The sequence below is a fragment of the Schistocerca nitens genome, chromosome 8 (genome assembly GCF_023898315.1).
Source record: "Schistocerca nitens isolate TAMUIC-IGC-003100 chromosome 8, iqSchNite1.1, whole genome shotgun sequence".
NCBI lineage: Eukaryota > Metazoa > Arthropoda > Insecta > Orthoptera > Acrididae > Schistocerca > Schistocerca nitens.
This window is the reverse complement of record NC_064621.1, coordinates 330,505,662-330,525,500: the sequence shown is the minus strand read 5'-3', so window position 1 is coordinate 330,525,500 and position 19,839 is coordinate 330,505,662. Positions and strand designations below refer to the sequence as shown.

At 38.3% G+C, this 19,839-nt stretch overlaps 1 protein-coding gene across 1 annotated transcript in view; it reads right to left on the bottom strand.

Moving 5' to 3' along the window:
* Positions 1–11,307: 11,307 nt before the first annotated feature.
* LOC126199552 (fat-like cadherin-related tumor suppressor homolog) overlaps positions 11,308–19,839 on the bottom strand; it is a 345,418-nt gene continuing 336,886 nt past the window's right edge. Inside the window, exons 42-43 of the mRNA XM_049936473.1 lie at positions 13,215–13,373; positions 11,308–13,124 (exon numbers count right to left, since the gene is read on the bottom strand). Of these exons, the coding sequence (XP_049792430.1) occupies positions 12,595–13,124; positions 13,215–13,373 (689 nt within the window). The 3' untranslated portion in view covers positions 11,308–12,594. The remainder of the gene's footprint in view (positions 13,125–13,214; positions 13,374–19,839) is intronic.

Below are 19,839 nucleotides of genomic sequence, written 5' to 3'. Positions count from 1 at the left end.
CCCCAGGAATGTGTCAATAAAGTTTCCCTTTCCTGGGACAATGAATTCACGGTGTTCTTATTTCAATTTCCAGGAGTGTATCAACTCCTTTAAGAAGAAATTTGGCGCAGAGATATCACCAGCATAGAGTGCTTCAACCATAAGTGTATTGGTAGGGGGTTTCAGTGCTTTATATTGGTATGTATTAATTCTGTTGAGGACCTGTCAGGTGCGGATCCATAACAACTACTCCCATAATCAATGACTGGACAAACCATCTTTGGATAAAGTGTTAGTGCTGTGCCAACATTCAAGCCCCTCCAAGGTCCTCTCGTACCTTCATAGCATTTGTTAGCCACATATTTTGTGTGTGCCCTCAAGGCTGTCTTATGGTCGATGAAGAATCCCATGTATTCAACAACCATTTTCGAAGGGATGTTGTGTGGGCCTATTGCAGTGGTTTCCAACTTTCTGAGACCATTACTAGCGCAATCAGACACTAGCTAGTAACCCCTAATCCCCCCCCCCCTCCCCACCATCATCAACATAAGTGCGTAACTGAACTGTAGAATGAAAAATAATTTTCTTTGAACACTTTCATCCTTAAAATGATGAAAGGTTATTGGAACTTATTTTTTGTAGGTGTTCTGTTAAAACATGAGCGAATGAGTCAGTGACACAGTTGGTACTGCTTATTTCTAACAATGACATAATGACATAATTCCCAACAGCTACCTACAACCCTTTCTCAGAAAAGAAAGCTAAGTATACACAGTGAAGCTACACACATGTTATTAGGTCTATAACTTTGCTTCTGCCATTTTGCAATAGATGGCAGTAGCAGCAAGTGGGGTTCATGTGGTTGGTCATAGGTGTAATACAATAAGCTTAGGCATCTGTAAACATAATGTCATAAAAATATTAATCGATTTGTGATTGAATCATAAGGCTATTCCCAATTAAGTACATCAACTTACGTACCCATTTCTCGCCATTTGCGGGAAGTTTTAATTTTCTGCTTTAACATGAAGAAATCTGCAGCTGTGGCTCTTAAAATGTTGGGTAAGACCAATGGTGAGGAACTATTAGTGAAACAATGTGCAGAGAATGTTTTCAACACCTTTAAAACGGTGATTTTGATGTCGAAGACCGGCATGGCGGTGGAAGACAGAACGTTTTCGTAGCTACTGAAACAGACAAAGACCAATGTACGCCGCTGGTGGTCATGGAAGGCACTGTAATGGCTGTACGATATGTGAATGACACCCTCCGACCAATAATGCAACCATATCGGCAGCATATTGGTGAGGCATTCTTCTTCATGGATGACAATTCGCACCCGCATTGTGCACACTTTGTGAATGACTTCCTGTAGGATAACGACATCACTCAACTAGAGGCGTCAGCATGTTCTACAGACATGAACCCTATCGAACATGCCAGGGATAGACTGAAAAAGGCTGTTTATGGACAATGTGACCCACCAACCACTCTGAAGGATCTACGTCAAATCGCCATTCAGGAGTGGGACAATCTGGACCAACAGTGCCTTGATGAACTTGTGGATAGTATGCAATGACAAATACAGGCATGCAGTAATGCAAGAGGATGTGCTACTGGGTATTAGAGGTACCGGTGTGTACAGAAATCTGGACCACCACCTCTGATGATCTCACTGTATGGTGGTACAGCATGCAATGTGTGGTTTTCATGAGCAATAAAAAGGGCAAAAATGATGTTTATGTTGATCTCTATTCCAATTTTCTGTACAGGTTCTGGAATTCTAGGAACCGAGGTGAAGCAAAACTTTTTTGATGTGTGTATATTGCTAGAAAATGCAGTTTCCTCAAAAAAAGCTAACATTAAAAAATGCAAAATAAAAATATATCAGTACTTCAATACTTTGTTTCTGTTATTCATAAACAACTTTTGAACTTGTCAATAATAACAGGAAAATCTGCCTTTGATCATGCATGATGAAGAACATCCTATTGGGTACAAAATAATAACAATAATTGTACAGATTTTTTTATGTTTATGAATATAAATGGTACTTGTAACAAAAATAATTGCTTTGATTACGTAAGAGAGCAAAAGATACGTGATCAGCTAATTTGGATATAAAATACACCCTGGACTAATGCTGAACAATGCGCTGTTCTAATTATGTGGAAAGCAAACAAACAAAAAGGGAGAAGTCGTCGGCTCCTATTTTCTCTCACACACATTCATTTATGTTTCTCTCCCTACAAATGCTACCAATACTACTAGTACTCCTACCACTCAATATGTCATTTATTGTACCTTTCCAAAACTGCCAACCCTTAGTTTCTGTAGAGTGCAACTGTAGTAATCAGTGTTTTAGTCTTACGAAATGCAGTAATAGTAATGATCTTTTAAAAATAATTTAGTTTTATGACTAAAACATAGCAGAAAACTTTTGTTTTTACTACTCAGAAAATTACATTACATTTTATTCCTAAGTAGGTAATACTCCCAGGTTGGTAACTACCGGCCTCGTGCTATTATGGTTGGCAGATTCAGCCTGTGCCTCAAAAACAATACTGCATTTCATGTAGCCGTGGATACATTGAGTCCGTTTCTTGTCATTGTTGGATTGCAAGCACTGAGGTTGTCAGTTGTGTCTTACAGTCTTATAGAGATGTACTTTCCACATAAACGCATATACTGTCTGCGTATTGCAAGCCAACCTTCGTTTTTACCATACATAAACTGCTCGAAATAACATTTTGTACTATCTGCATATCTAAATGTATATTCAAAGGGAGCAAAGAATGAAAGAATAAGCTTCATGAAACTATACAGTTTTATTGTGAAACAAAAATAAAACCAAAATAACAGATGTCTTTTTAGAAGTGAACATCTGTGAAATAAAAAACTGCTGCTGGGAAACATTCAGTATTGTGTTGCTCCAGTCCATGCATTGTAACACGCTTGGATCCTCCTTAGTATGCTTCCTACTAACATGGCTCAGATGGTGCTTCTCAAGCACATTGTACTCCTCCCTGAGGTCATTCAGTGTGCGAGAAGATTCCTCCAATGATGCAGTGCAAGTTTCAGTTAGTCTGGCGTAAGCTCAATTGGGTGATAATGTGTGGTGCAAATCTTGTTTACTCCCTCTCCCTCCCTCCCCCTCTCCCCCATGTGGTGGATTGCCACCAGATGCAAGACTCTTTTATGTAACGTCACTTAGGTGACTTGCTTGTCTTGATGATGAGGACAACACAACACCCAGTCCCCAAGCAGAAAAAATCTCCAATCTGGCTGTGAATCAAACCTGGGCCCCTTCAGTTGGCATTCAGCCAGACTGACCCAGCTAATGAGGTGGACATCTTGTTTACAGAACGTAACTGTCAAGCAAACTGTGCTTTGCACCAAGTTCACGTTCATTGTGCAGAAAGAGGTGCAGGTGTAGTCATCACGAAGAGCAAGGGAGAATCTGGTCATCACAGTAAACCATGGCCAGTCTTTATATCTATATCCACAACTGCGTGACTTCTGTGCAATTCACACTTATTTAAGTGTTTGACAGAGGGTTCGTTGAACCACCTTCATTCTACTTATTTACCGTTCAACTCTTGAACAGCAAGTGGGAAAAAATGAACACACAAATCTTTCTGTGTGACCCCTGAACAACTGTTGTCATTGAAGCAGATGGATTGTAGCAGGTAGAAATGAAGCAAGCAAACACAATAGTCTGCTACAGCATCACTTCACTAGCTTTCTTATATGGCTCTGAAGCCTGCTGGTTCATTCCGAGTGAGCCTATATTCACAGATTAAAAATATGTGAAATACCGTCGTTGAAGGTACTGTCCTAAAAATCCAATAGTTGTGAAGGTCTCCCTTACACTCTGTATACCAATAATCCCAGCCAATTTACCCACTCATTTTCAGCGACTTCAGTTCCCAGTCAAGGTTTATTTGCAATAACTATAAACAAAGCTTAAGGTCTGAGAGAGGGGAGGAGTTGCGTAGAGAGAGGCAGGGAGAGGAAATGGACATAGGAAGGGGGAGGAGGACATCGAGGTAGATTAGGGAGGAGGAGATGGGCAGGGTGATGGGGTTGGGTTCAGGCAATGGACAGAAGTAGTGGGGAAGAGGAGAGGGATGAGGAGGAAGGTGACAGAAAGATTGAGGAAAAGGAGATTAGGATGTATATCCAAGTCCCATATATATTTAGCAATTACTAATCATTGCTGCTTCGTTAGTTAAAAACATATCTCTTTTTTAAAAACAACTGCTCAGTTCATGGAACCAGTTCTAAAAATAAGAGTAATCTTTACAAAGATTTAAAGTAACTTACTTCGGTCCAGAAAGGTGTCCATTATTCGGAAACACAAAGTTTCGATAGCTTGCCTGCAGGCATAAGAAGTTTGAATACCAATAAAGTTCAGTTCAAGAAGATCCTAAAGCATTTATTATAACAATGAAATCAATCAATTTTTGGCAAAATCTGCCTGAAGGAGGAGCCACTGGTTCCAAAACTTGCCTATTTATAACCTTCTTTTATGTATGTGTTCTGCCACTGCTTGCTGTGGATTTATTGGTGGCCCACTCTTTCTACTCCACTGATTACTTTCCTAGTAGAAACAAATGATGTGAATATTATGTACATTGACTTGCGTACAAATTCAGTGCAGTAATGCAATCACTGTAAATAAGTGTTGTAAAATGACCTTTCTGTTTGATGATGCATGGTTACCACAATCTAATAATTGTTATAAACACCTCAGTGTACTCAAAATTCATATTTTTTGTGCCATGTTCACTCTTACCTTTTAAATGAATGAACTGTTTAAGATATTTTAAATTATTTTACATCCTTGTGGATCATTTCATCTGAGATCTGTGGAAGGTACATTAGCATATTTGTTTTTCTTTGTGAAAATTTATTGTATATTATTGTTTTTAACGTGTTTTACATCCTGGAAGATCTCCTTGCTGTATCTCTTTGGAACAAGAAGTACCTTTAATGTAATCTAATATAACATTGACTGTGACTATGTGTGTAGCAAAATTAATTTAATGTAAGCAAAGCACAGAGAGAGAATATGTACTCTCACAACTAAGGCACTTAATCTGAAAATAATTAAACAGTGAACATCAACCTCCCCACCACAAATTGAGGTTGGTTAATGGACCCCACCACCATGCCCAATCAGAAAGAACCCATCATACTTTGCTGATTACGCACTGGTAACACCTTGCCCAACCACAGTTTTATAGTAAACCAAGTGCTGCACCTTGATGTAAACACAGTTGACAGTGGTCCATATAAGTGTTCAGTAGATTCTAGAATGAACTTTAATGGTCCTTCTAGTTCTTTGTCAGTCTCAATGATGGATATGGAGAGTGAGCTCGTTCTGAGTTTTCGCACAGACTGATCTCTAGATAGGTCCTCCTCCTGCTCCAAGTACAACAGAAGTCCAGACTTCCTGCTTACGGCCTTACTCACTCAACCTGCTTCAATATTTCGCCAGCAGAACTAGTTCCTCTGATATGGAAAATCGGCATTGTGCTTCCTTCATACCATCAAAGTCTGCCCCTTGCAGCTGAGTGGTCAGCGCAGCGTAAAGTTATGCCTAACGGTCCAGGTTCGATTCCCGGCTGGGTCAGAGATTTTCTCCACTCTGGGACTGGGTGTTGTGCTGTCCTTGTCATCCTCATTTCATCCCCATCGACACACAAGTCGCTGAAGTGGCATCAACTTGAAAGACTTGCACCAGGCAACTGGTCTATCCGACGGGAGGCCCTAGCCACACAGCATTCCATACCATCAAAAATTGAACATACTGCAGTAAAGGGGATGGTAACAGTCTGGTCTCATATGTAATAGTGCCACCCATCATCAATAATGGTGGTGAGCAAACCACTTCTCTTTACAATCATAATTCACTGTTTCCAGTCTTTCCTAAAATTACGAAAAAGTGGCTTTTAAAATAATATTAACTCTTCTTCACAGTATATCTTCTGAACACCTTTGTTTGGCATTTGTAGAGCATACCCTACAGAGAAAATCGTGTACAGGGTGTGAAAAATAAAACTGTCCAGAAAATATTTACTGTAAGACTGACGCAGTACTGACCCTTATTTATGAATACCACAGATGCTGGGAATGGCCACTGTCAATATCAATGCAGCACTGTGCTCAATTTAACAAACTGTGAGCCATGCATAGCAGCTCTGCCTGTACCTCTTTCAGTACACCTGATCTTTCAAGTTGCTGCATAGACAAAAATCATAAGGCGAGAGATCATGCAATCATGGTGGCAGGGAACTGCACTGCCTCCACAGAGTGCCTTCTCCTCATCAGTCACATCATGCACATATGACCAGGTTGTCAATGTGGTGTGTGCTGTTGCTCCATCTTGCAAAAGTATCTGTACAATTTTTCACCTTTTGTGAGGTGATCCCCATATGGATTAAACAGTTTCTGGGCATATTGGTTAGCATTAACAGTTTGTTGAAAGAACTGTGTTATGTTGCGGATACCAGAAACTGCCATAGCTGCCAACCTTGAGAAGAGGCTGTCAGTAAATCACCTGGCAAATATGGGGGGGGGGGGGGGGGGGAGATGAGCCTTGCTCCAGAAAATTTTAAAAACTAGAAGCCTGATTTAGGCTAGCACTTTGGTGTAATACAGTATTATTATCTCTTTTTTTTTCACTTTCATTCTTACTACAATCAACATGATAAATAAATCCATGACTACTGGTACTTGGAACATCTACATAAGCTTCCACCTTCTTTTTCCACGTTTGCTCCAGATATAATTTATACAAAGGGAGTTCAAAAAGTTTTGCACAGTCATCTCTAATTTTTTTATTTTTTGCAGGAGGAGAATGAATTTTTTTGTGAACATACTTGGAACATTTAGCTATAAGTTGGTGTATAAAAATATTTTCTTTTATTTACAGGTGAGCCATAATGGACCATGAAGTAGATGTCAGGTTGTGATAACGGTCAGTGACGGACTTCCTCTTCAAGACCAGCGATCAGTCTCCCACATTAATTCGCAGGAAGTTGTTCCCTGTTTATGGGAAGGACGCAGTGGATCACAGGTGGTTGCAGAGGTTTAAAGACGATGATTTCTCTCTACTGGACAACCCATGATGCGATAGACCATCGACGGCAGTGAGTGATGTGAATGAGACCATTGACCAAATCATCCAAAATGACAGATGTGTAATGATACAATAGCTTGCGTCAGCTCATCAGACTACACCGTGACAATGCCAAACCCCATATAGCCCTTATGACGCAGGAGAAAATCAGGAAAATGGGTTGGAAAATTGTTCCTCATCCTTCCTACAGTCCGGACTTGACCCCATCTGATTTTTACCTCTGGCCGTCTGAAGGCCCACCTGCATGGTGAAACATTTGATAGTGAGAAAGACCTTATTTCCTGTGTCAAGCAATGGTGTAAAAGTCAGTCCCCAGAATTTTACCAAATTGCGTGTACATCATGATTAGAACTTTGGGCCAGATGTGTCACAGCTGATGGAGGCTATATTGAGTAGGCTCAATGTGTAGCTAAATGTTTTAAGTATGTTCACAAAAAATTTCATTCTCCTCCTGCAAAAAATAAATAAATTAGAGATGACTGTGCAAAACTTTTTGAATACCCTTTGTACTGTTTAATTTCACATTATCATTTGTGTCAGGCTAGTCTTTACAGAAATTGTTAGCAGTTGGCCAAGGAACAAAAAAAAATTCCACTAATCCTTAGTGGCTAACACTACGTTACACAGTGTTCTCCATTCTAAAAAGATGAATAAAACCATCAAACACAGATAACGTGACAAAATTACAAAAATTTTATCAGTCTATAATAAGTTATTCCCAGCACAATTTTTAGAAAAACTGAAGGAGACAGCCTTTGTAATAATTGCTACAGCATGTTGTGTATTATTAAGTGTGGATAATAAGTGAACCATTCATCTTGTGATGACACATGGTTAGAAAATCCACAACAGCCATTAACCTAGTGACATCACTTGCCTCACATGACGTACATCGCAAATGCTTTGCTACATCCAAGGCCAGGCAGGAAATCAGTATGTCAATGGGAAGGTACCCAACAAAGTGATTGTGGTGTCACCACCAGACACCACACTTGCTAGGTGGTAGCCTTTAAATCGGCCACGGTCCGTTAGTATACGTCGGACCCGCGTGTCGCCACTGTCAGTGATTGCAGACCGAGTGCCGCCACATGGCAGGTCTAGAGAGACGTCCTAGCACTCGCCCCAGTTGTACAGCCGACTTTGCTAGCAATGGTTCAATGACAAATTACGCTCTCATTAGCCGAGACGATAGTTAACATAGCCTTCAGCTACGTCATTTGCTAAGACCTAGCAAGGCGCAATTATCATTTGTTATTTATCTTGGGATGCATGTACAGTCAGACCGATGTTCACCAATTATGGATTAAAGTTAAGTATTCCAGCAGCTATGTACTTTTCTTGATAGTATAATTACTCTACCTGTTCCAGACCTCACGCCAGCCTGCATGAGCTTAAACACGTGCCTTTCGGCTTCCTCCAAACCGCGTGAATTGGCTCCTGCCAATTCACAACAGTGATTAACTTTGTTTATGTTATTGAGAGTGTGAGTCTATTTAAATGCACAGCTGTGAAGCATTATAGTGGTCTCGGGGTAACTTGCTCCCTGCTGAGGACAGTTGCTGCAATTCTTAAGACCTGTGTTGTCATACGCCATAGGGCCTGAGGTTCAAAAGTAGTTATATTCATATCCTTTAAGCCAATGTGAGCAGAAAGAAAAATTTTCATCATCACTCAGGATAACCTATCTTTATAAGTTGTGGCGATGAAAAGATTCTTAGAAAGGTTGACTATGTTCTCAGGCAGGAAATCATTACAATATATAAAATATTGTTATATATATTTTATATATATTTCTGGTTTTTTTAAATACATAATCGTAAAATGTTTATTTATGCAGTTTTTAGTAACCTCCTGTAACTCCATAATTAAGTTGCTAAATATGTAACAATTATGGACAATGCATAATAGTTGACAGTCAGGCATTTCATACCAAACACCAATCTTGAGATTATGCAATGGCTCTTCAGAGTACAGACTGGGATTTTCTGACAGATAATGGCACATGTCCTGTGAGTTCACATATCTTGACAGGCTTAACTGCACCTCATATGCAAAAATTAAAAACTGGGGACCTGCCCTGACAGGCTTAACATCTCATATGCAAAAATTAAAAACTGAAGATCCAAAAGTTCTGATCCCATGGCACTCAAAAACCACCAGCAGAATACAGCATGCGAACGTTCAGCTGAACACTTTTATAACATGCACAACAGTAAATTTGTAACGATACAGATGCAAGTCCTTTTCAGTAGTGTTTCAACGTGACACTCTCTTAATCCTCATTTACACAGATAAATGGCATTGAAATATCATTGGACTTTGTTCCACGGTTTCCTTCTGTTGAGCAATGTTTCATGGTGTTCAAACTCTTTTTCAGATAGTTATGGTTTTTATTTGCTACATGGTCTGTTTGACACCATTTTGCCAGTAAGTTTTGTATTGCTGACTTTAATGGACATTTTACCAAAACACTTTTCTTATACCATTGTGTAAGCAGTTTTGCACACATTTTTCACAGATGGTGAAAACACTTGACAATGAAAATGCACTGTTTTATTGTGAGTGCCATTATATGTTGGATTCAACTGGTTGCTAAACATCTCTGCTCTCCTCACTCACTCAAATATAATGACGCAGCTAAGTACTCAGAACAGGAAATACAGGAAATGCACATATGCATATATGTGACAGCAACCAACTGGTGCATTCAAATAATGGTTTCCAATATTTTCTGTGATTGACAGGTCTCTACTGCATTCAGAAGGGTCAATTCTGTATCAGTTTCACAAATGTTTTCCAGGTGAGTTTTATTTTTCCCAGTCTGTATGATTTCATGAAGAAATGAACAACAAAAGAATATTTTGCAACTTGGCCCTGGCCACTCTTTATGTGAGAAATGAAAATATAATGGCATAATACCTCTGTTGCATGGATGAAACAGAAACTTCCTAGCAAATGATACAGAGCATAACTGCACCAGAAAAATGCGAGGGAATTGAGGATTATAAAATATGGAGTCTGAAGGGCTGTTACATTACATTAATCATTTTCCATGGATCCTTTGGAGAGGAGTCTTTGGGATGTGGAAAGAACCAAAGGATTTTTTTTTTTAATTCATTTACATGGATATTGTACAATTCTAATGCAGACAGAGTTATGAGCTACAGTCCTTGTGAAGACATTCATCGATGGAGTAGAAGGAGTTGGCTTAAAAACTGTAATGTTTGCTGATGATACAGGCAGACTAAATAGGGATTCAAACCCAGTCGTACTGGACACAGATCAATTGATAGCTTAACAGGCTTATAACTGGTACTCAACAAACAGTTTACATCTTAATCTCACAAAGACTGGCAGTTTCGAACAAGCTGTCACCACAAATGGCAATTAGTGGTCATACACTAAAAGAAACAATAAATGTAAAATTCCTTTGGGATCCAAGTGGATAACAAGCTAAAATGGAGTGAAAACAGAAATAAATTGACCAAGAAGCTCAGTTTCACGTATTTTACACTTACCAAATATTTACTGTCCAGTTTTTTTTTCTTCTTAGTGGTACTTGCTGCTAATATTGAAAATAAGTCCCCAATTAGCAGTGCTTTACACAACTATAATGCAAGAAACAAAATTATCATAAAGTTTTGTTTTCTTTCCTAGGATCTGGAATGGGTCTATATCCTCCCATCAGACTTGAAACAAGAAACTAATAATATGCAGATTAAAATTAAAAATACACCTGTTTACCCACATTAAGAAAGTCCAGTATCTGATTGTCTAGATTCAACAACTGAAGATACCTGGTAGCTGCTTGCTAGAGGTATCTGTGTGTATTATAAACTGATTACTGTTATCCAATGTAATAAGACAGATAGTTTTTAATTTTGTGGCAGTCCTACTAAATCCACTTTGTTGACATTTAACCTGGTAAGTACAAACGGTTTACAGCATTTCATAGCAGCTAATTATTACTGCAATTCCTAAGAGGAGTTCTTCATTAATGTATAAGGTCTTGCTCTACATCCCTGAACGCTGTCTTGTGTTGGGATCTACAGAACATATTCTTACGTGGCTCATCTGTTAATCTGTTCATAGTGATAAATGTTTTTCTTAAGTAAATAACAAAAGTCTGGAATGGGATTGGTGAAGGAAGAGGGTTTCTTGTAATAAAGTTTACAATGCTATTTGAAAATAGTATAATAATATATTATAAACACACTTCTGTATATACAAGTTTGTAAAAAGCACTCTGTTTTATTCTTAAATACAGTTCATTTAGTACATTTTTAGCCAGATACTGACAAGAGTTAGCAAAACTTTACATGGGCTGTGCTCTTCATCATAAGGAAGTGTGATCAGACACCCTGTAAAAGTTATATCTCAAGAGCATTGTGCAAGATATGTAACCTGGAGTGAAATTAACAAATTGCATTTCACCCTCATATTTAGAAGAAAAAATGCATGCACCTGAGAAATTAATTTGCTCTTGACTGAGGAAATTCTCTTCCTGAGTTGGTCCATATCACTATTAATATGTACATTACGCCATGGTACCAAAAATACAAAAAGGTTATCAGTACAATTCGGTTCATAAAGTATGAAATGGTTGATGATGAATATGATGATACAAATGAACTTTATATTACTGTACTTTGAAAGTATTGTCTTCATAAACTGTTATGATCTCTGGTATTCGCACTTCAGTTTTATAGTCAATATTTTAAGGCAACAATATCTGGCCAGAACTGCCAAAAACAATATATTGATACAGTCAACATACTACGCATTAGGCAAAATAATTTTTAACACGGTCGTCACCAAATTAAATATTGCTGTATCATTTTTAAAGTCTGTATTGTATATTATATACTGATAGCACCAAACCAAAGTCACTGGTTAAAAGGACAAACAGTAGTCAGGATTTACAGAGTAACTAAGTGCTCACAGAGCATATTCATGTAAAGTTTTTCTTTAGTTACTGGTGGTATTGCCTCCAACACCACAGTAATTTCCACCATCAAACATAAAACTTTCTTTTACAAAAATGCTTTAAATTCTGATCTGAATGTAACAGGCCACATTCAAAATCTTTTTAAATAAATACACCAAAAACTAAGTACTCTAGAAGTCACTTCGGCCATAAAAATACATGATTTCTGTAACACCAGTCTAACAATACACTTTTAAATTAACCTGAAATATATTCTTTAATTGCTTCAATATCATTTACAGCAGTCCATGAAGTATAAGTGTCTTCTGATGTAATATATTTTACACACGTCTGTTGCATATATATATATATATTTATATAAAGAAAATGTGTGTGTGCAAGAATTTAAAAAAAAGTCACTTGCTTTTAAAAAATATATTTGCTATGGCACTTTTGAGAAGGATGACAACAAGGCTGGTTTTGGCACATGGGGAGTTTCTAGTATTACATTGGAACCACCACACTGTGGTGGTCTCATCTGTCACACAGATGTCTGCATCACACCAGATGGGATTGATTTCTTTTGGTTATTCTTTTTGTGATCCAAACTTTCAAACTCAGAATCTTCAATCTCACACAAATGTGTAGAAATATCACTGTTGCTGGTGAATCCACCAAGCAATGATGCTCTTTCCCCAAGTACTGTTATCACTGATCCATCCTCGTCATCACCCTTACGGCGCTTGCTAGTAGGAAATCCATAAGGCACCACTTCCTCATCATCAGTGTCATCAGCATTATTACAACCATTAAGTGGTTCAGTCTCTGTTTCACTGTTGATGTTATAACGAGGTAGGTATGTGTTTGGATGGCATAAATAGGTGTTTGGTCTTTTAAATGAATATTCTTCTCTCGAATTATCCAAAATGTTATTAATATTCAAGCTGGGGCTGTCAGGATACTGGCTTTCCTCAAATTCAGTGCCACATTCTGAGTCACCTATATACTCAGATTCCTGGTCCTCATTAAGTGTTTCAATGTCTCTCACTGGGTCCACTGGTCCATTCACTGCTGGAAAGAAATATGCTTTGTAAAATGAGCAGATGGGCAAATTGGTGTTACATGCAATTATATGATTTTTTTCTGGAGATAAAACATTACCTGTTGGAAGAATTAAATTTCCTTGGTGGGTGTTAGATTCGTTACTTTCATTGCTATGGAAACTAGAAGAATCAGGTACTTCACTTCCAGGAACCTCAGTTATATTAGGAAGTGGATTCTGACTGCGATGAACCCAGTCAGAGCAGTCCCAGTGGTAACCTGAAAAGAATTACAAAGTTTAAGTAACATGACGCCATTCAATATCAGCAAGAGATAAAATCCAAGCCACATCAGTTCAGAGCATAGTGCAGGTTGTGTCAGTGTGAGTGAAACAGTGCAAAGGGGACAATGGACCTCACAGCGGAGCAGCAGGCATTCATTGTGGAAAGTTACACGACAACAAAGTTGTGGAAATGGTGCAGGAAATTGTTTGCTGAGAAGTTTAGTGGTATCAAAATGCCAGCAAAGAGTGACATGCAACGCTTAGTCTGAAAATGGCCTCAGACAAGAACTATTTTAAACAAGTCAAGAAACATTCTGAAACATGCCTGCACACTAGAACATGTGGCTGCAGTTCACCAGAAAATGCTTCAGAGTCCTACAGAATCAACTAAGCACATGTTGCAAGAGACCGGCGTATCACATCGATCATGTGGACGAATACTCCACCTGGACCCGTTCTCCAGGCCACTGTTATTTGCCCTACCCAGCATTATGAAAGTACTTAGCAATAAATTTCCTCAGTGGTCAAAATGTGCTGGTTGTGTGATGCATGCTCTTTGAGGGTCATTTTTAAAGTAAGAACCAATTTGTAATGGAGTAAGAGAAACTTTATTTATCAACGTAAATTGTATCACAAATAACAATATGCATATTCTTTTTCACTTTCCGACATAGTCACCATAAACATTTAAACATCTGTCAAGCTGTGGCATCTGCTTCTGGATCCCAGCATGAAAGGACTCTGCTGCCTGACCGTTTCAAAGTGTCATCATCTTCCAAGTGCTTTCGACGAAGAAATTCCTTCAGTTTTGGAAACAGATCGAACTCTAATGGTGCTAAGTCAGGGCTGTATGGTGGATGATCCAGTAATTCCCAAAGAAACTTGTCCAGTTGCGTCTTTGTTTTTGCTGCAACATGAGGCTAAGCACTGTCGTGAAGCAGAACACTGCTGCTAGAGAGCAGTCCCCACCAGTGAATTTTAATAGCATGCATAAGCTTTAATAATGTTTCACAGTACCTCTCAGCATTTATTATCATTCCTCTTGGTAAAAAGTCTAACAGAACAATGCCTTTCCTGTCCCAAAAAACTGTGGCCATGATATTCCATGTTGAAGATTCTTGTTGGAATTTTCATGGTTTTGTCAGGGAGTTTGAATGAACCCATTCACTGGATTGATATTTATTCTCTGTAGTGAAGAGCGCAATCCGTATTTCATCACAACTCACAATGTGACTCAAAAACTAGACACCATCCTTATGATAGCAATCCAAAATGTTTTGTGTTCTTCTATCAACATTTTCAGCACCCATCTTGCACATATTTTTTTGTAGTGAAGTTTGTCAGTAACAGAGTGAAAAACTACTGATCTTGAAACTTATAAAAATTTCTGAAGGACCTCGTCAGTAGTGCAACGTCTGCTTTGGTGAACTACCACTTCAACTTTTTATGTCACGTCTTCATCCAGATCATTGTTTACCTGAACATTCGTCCTTCTTTCATTAAACAGCCTACACTGTTTATGCACATTTCCATCATTCATTACACGTACACCATAAACTTCAACATGCTGCCAGTGAGTTTCAGCAAAATGAACTTGATTTGCATTTAAGAACTAAATAACTGAGTGCAGTTATTCAGATAGTGAAGGGAGACAAAAATTTAATAGTCATGAGAGACTGGAATTTGGTAGTAGGAAAAGGAAGAGAAGGTAAAGTAGGTGGATATGGAAATGGGATAAGGAATGAAAGAGGAAGCTGCCTGGTAGAGTTTTGCACAGAGCATAACTTAATCATAGCTAACTCTTGGTTTAGAATCGTAAAAGAAGGTTGTATATGTGGAAGAGGCCTGGAGACACTGGAAGGTTTCAGATAGATTATATAATGAGATTTAGGAACCAGGTTTTAAATTGTAAGACATTTTCAGGGGCAGATGTGGACACTGACCACAATCTATTGGTTATTAATTGTAGATTAAAGCTGAAGAAACTGCAAAAAGGTGGGAATTTAAGGAGATGGAACCTGGATAAACTGAAAGAACCAGAGGTTGTAGAGAGTTTCAGAGAGAGTATTAGGGAACGATTGACAAGAATTGGGGAAAGAAATACAGTAGAAGAAGAATGGATAGCTTTGAGAGATGAAATAGTGAAGGCAGCAGAGGAACAAATAGGTAAAAAGACAAGGGCTAGTAGAAATCCTTGGTTAACAGAAGATATATTGAATTTAATTGATGAAATGAGAAAACATAAAAATGCAGTAAACGAATCAAGCAAAAAGGAATACAAATGTCTCAAAAATGAGATCGACAGGAAGTGCAAAATGGCTAAGCACGGATGGCTAGAGGATAAATGTAAGAAAGTATAGGCATATATCACTAGGGGTAAGATAGATACTGCCTACAGGAAAATTAAAGAGAACTTTGGAGAAAAGAGAACCACCTGTATGAATACCAAGAGCTCAAATGGAAAACCAGTTCAAAGCAAAGAAGGGAAAGCAGAAATGTGGAAGGAGCATATAGAGGGTCTATACAAGGGCGATGTACTTGAGGGCAATATTACAGAAATGGAAGAGGACTAGATGAAGATGAAATGTGAGATGTGATACTGCATGAAGAGTTTGACAGAGCACTGAAAGACCTAAGTCAAAACAAGGCCCCAGGACTAGACAACATTCCATCAGAACTACTAATAGCCTTGGGAGAACCAGCTTACCATCTGGTGAGCAACATGTATGAGACAGGTGAAATACCCTCTGACTTCAAGAAGAATATAATTCCAATCCCAAAGAAAGCAGATGTTGACAGGTGTGAAAATTACTGAACTATCAGTTTAATAAGTCACAGCTGCAAGGATTCCATAGAAATGTTGGAACAGATGTGGCAATACTGACCCTACGACTTATCTTACAAGATAGATTACGGAAAGGCAAACCTATGTTTCTAGCATTTTTAGACTTAGAGAAAGCTTTTGACAATGTTGACTGCAATATTCTCTTTCAAATTCTGAAGGTGGCACAGGTCAAATACAGAGAGCGAAAGGCTATTTACAGTTTGTACAGAAACCAGATGGCAGTTATAAGAGTCGAGGGGCATGAAAGGGAAGCAGTGGTTGGGAAGGGAGTGAGACAGGGCTGTAGGCTATCCCTGATGTTATTCACTCTGTATATTGAGCAAGCAGTAAAGGAAACATAAGAAAAATTTGGAGTAGGAATTAAAATCCAGGGAGAAGAAATAAAAACTTTGAAGTTTGCCAATGACATTGTAATTCTGTCAGAGACAGCAAAGGACCTGGTAGAGCAGTGGAACGGAATGGAAAGTGTCTTGAAAGGAGGATATAAGATGAACATCAACAAAAGCAAAGGATAATGTAGTCTGATTAAATCAGGTGATGCTGAGGAAATTAGATTAGGAAATGAGACACTTAATAGTAGATGAGTTTTGCTATTTGGGGAGAAAAATAATTGATGATGGTTGAAGTAGAGAGGATATAAAATGTAGACTGGCAATGGCAAGGAAAGCGTTTCTGAAAGTATTTGTATGGAGTGTAGCCATGTATGGAAGTGAAACATGGACGATAACTATTTCAAATAAGAGAATAGAAACTTTTGGAATGTGATGCTAGAGAAGAATGCTGAAGATCAGATGGATAGATCACGTAACTAATGAGGAGGTACTGAATAGAATTGGGTAGAAGAGGAATTTGTGGCACAACTTGACTAGAAGAAGGGATTGGTTGGTAGGACATGTTCTGAGGCATCAAGGGATCACCAATTTAGTATTGGAGGGCAGGGTGGAGGGTAAAAATCAGGAAGACCCAGAGATGAATACATTAAGCAGATTCAGAAGGATGCAGGTTGCAGTAGGTACTTCGAGACAAAGAAGCTCGCACAGGATAGAGTAGCATGGAGAGCTGCATCAAACCAGCCTCTGGACTGAAGACAACAACAACAACAACTACTCTTAAAATAACTAGCTTATAAATTTTGTTTTCATCCTTATAGATGACGGAGACTAAGTTACCTTTTAATTCTTTTTCAAATGTACTAGTTTTTTCTATGCTTTTTTTACTCCGAGTGGTAGCTAGTTTCTTTTACCATGTGATCAACATTTTTCAAATATTTACTGGCATTTGCATGTTTCATGCTTAATTCATAAGTTATTGTCAATGACAACTCACTCCTGGGAGAGAGTACTCTTATGTGTATGTAACATTGAATATTACAGAACGTGCTTTTCTTAAATTAATAAGAAGGTCCCACAATTTTTTCTCAGAAAAGTGAAGGTAAAAAGAAAAAAAAATTGAGAAGGAGCAGGACTCAAACCAGTGAATGTAACCTGACATATTTAGTCACTAGGCCCTTGCGAACATGTGTTTTTGCCTTTCATTTGATTATAATAAATCGTATCAATAATGAAGTGTTTTCAAAAGATCCTTAATATTTGAAGTAGTATGTACTCACAGGACACATGTCATAATTTAAAACCTACCAAATATAAGATTCAACCAAATGACAAAATCCAATGTCTTCTCTCACTTCTCAGAAATCCAGTATTACCTCAAAAGTAAACAGACATCCTCAACAATTGAAACTGGGCATGTATGCATCATAATGACTTTAGGGAAGTGTCACTGAGGTGAATCTAGCGTCTCCCAGAGCAAACACATGGAAGTCACAGGGTGACATGTACTGCTCTCACTTGAACTTGGCCATTACATGTTGTGTGACATTGGAGACATATGGACACATGTTATCATGGACCAGAATCACTCCCTCAGTCAGCAGCTCAGGCTGTTGGCTGTTGAGAGACTTTTGTAGGATATGTTGTGTCCCATAGTACATGTTGCTGCCAATGGTTTTTCTGTGCTTGAGTAATTTGATCAGTATCAGACCTCAGACATCGAAAAAATCTGCTGAGGGAACTGTTTTGAATTTTTTAGGGGTGATGATGATGCTTGCACAAAACCATGCTGAATGATGTTTCAACCAGTTTGCAGGTTGTTAAGATGTTTTACACCTTTTTACTTGAACACTCCTAATATACTCAATCAGCACAGCACCAGCCTTGACCAGAGACCTAACAACAGTTTCTGGACCAATTACCTCTCATCACATGGTGCATCATCAGCTTCAGAGGATGGTGCTTATTCTTAGTGACCCACCAGGTGTACTGCCTCACATAATAACAAATGTGATGCCATGTCTACCATGAGTGTAACAAGGAACATAGTGTCCTGTTCCTGTATGAGTCATGGCTTAGCTTTGAGAGTTACTCTCACTGTCTATTTATCTAGTGTACCATCAAGACACTTCCAGCTCACTCCATAATTAAATCCAATTTAATATGAATGGGACAATGTTGACCAAAGGACAGTAGCTCTAAAACTGTCCCACAGACCACCTGTGAAATAAAGTTTTATGTTGGTATACCATTCTATCACACACTGCATTCCTTGTCCTGGCCATCTGCAATTGTTAATTGCAAATGCCATTCCATAATTGTTTTCCAGCATATAGCTTTCATTGTTCTAAGAAAGGAAAAAGTGGTACCACCTGTAAAAGACTGTGTACTACTGTTTGAGCAATTCTGTTCTTGCCAGTGATGCAGTACCACCAGCTGTGGTGGTCTGATTTGTACTAATGCATGGTCAACATTTTTATTTTGTTCACCAGGATTTGCACTTTAGAGTATGGTTTATGGTACTTCACATCTCTCACTGACCTTACTTGCTTAAGTAAAACTTGAATAACTGATGATCAGCAATTGAAAGTCACACTGTTTTTTTCAATTCATTTCTACATGCTCACTTTATGATTCAGATTATGTCAGTTCATTCTGCCAGTTTCAATTCAGTCTATAAAATTTGCAACCTAATCTGAATTTAAGAAATCAGTGTTACTGATAATTTGTCATGTGAGAGGTAACATAGTGAAAATTACCATTCTCAGCAACCATTGATTAAGAAAAATTGTCATCTAGGAAGAAAATATTTTTTTGTTATTGCATTGCTCTCCACCAATTATCTATTATTCTTCAATGCATCACATTTCAAAATGCAACCCAGTAACTGTACTCTTAGAGTCCAGTTATCATTCAGTAATGCTAATCATTTGCATATTCAGTTGTACCATATCTGTGGGTGTTGGGGTCTTCAGTATCAGTAAAGCCCTCTCTCCAGTATATCCTATGTCAGCTTCTTCAAACTCATAAACGTTTCCACCTACCTTCATTCATCATACTTACTGTATTCATCCTCTGGTTTCCATCTACAATTTTTACCCTCCACACTTCCCTCCATCACCGAAGTGATGATTCCTTGATGTTGCAGCAATGTTTTTTTTGGTACCACATTCCTAAAGCCACTAGTCATGTCGCAGCAATTTTTTTTTTTTTTTTTTTTTTTGCAACGAATCTGTGGTTTAGTCAAGCTGTACCACAAATTTATTTTTTCCCCAATTCAGTTATATA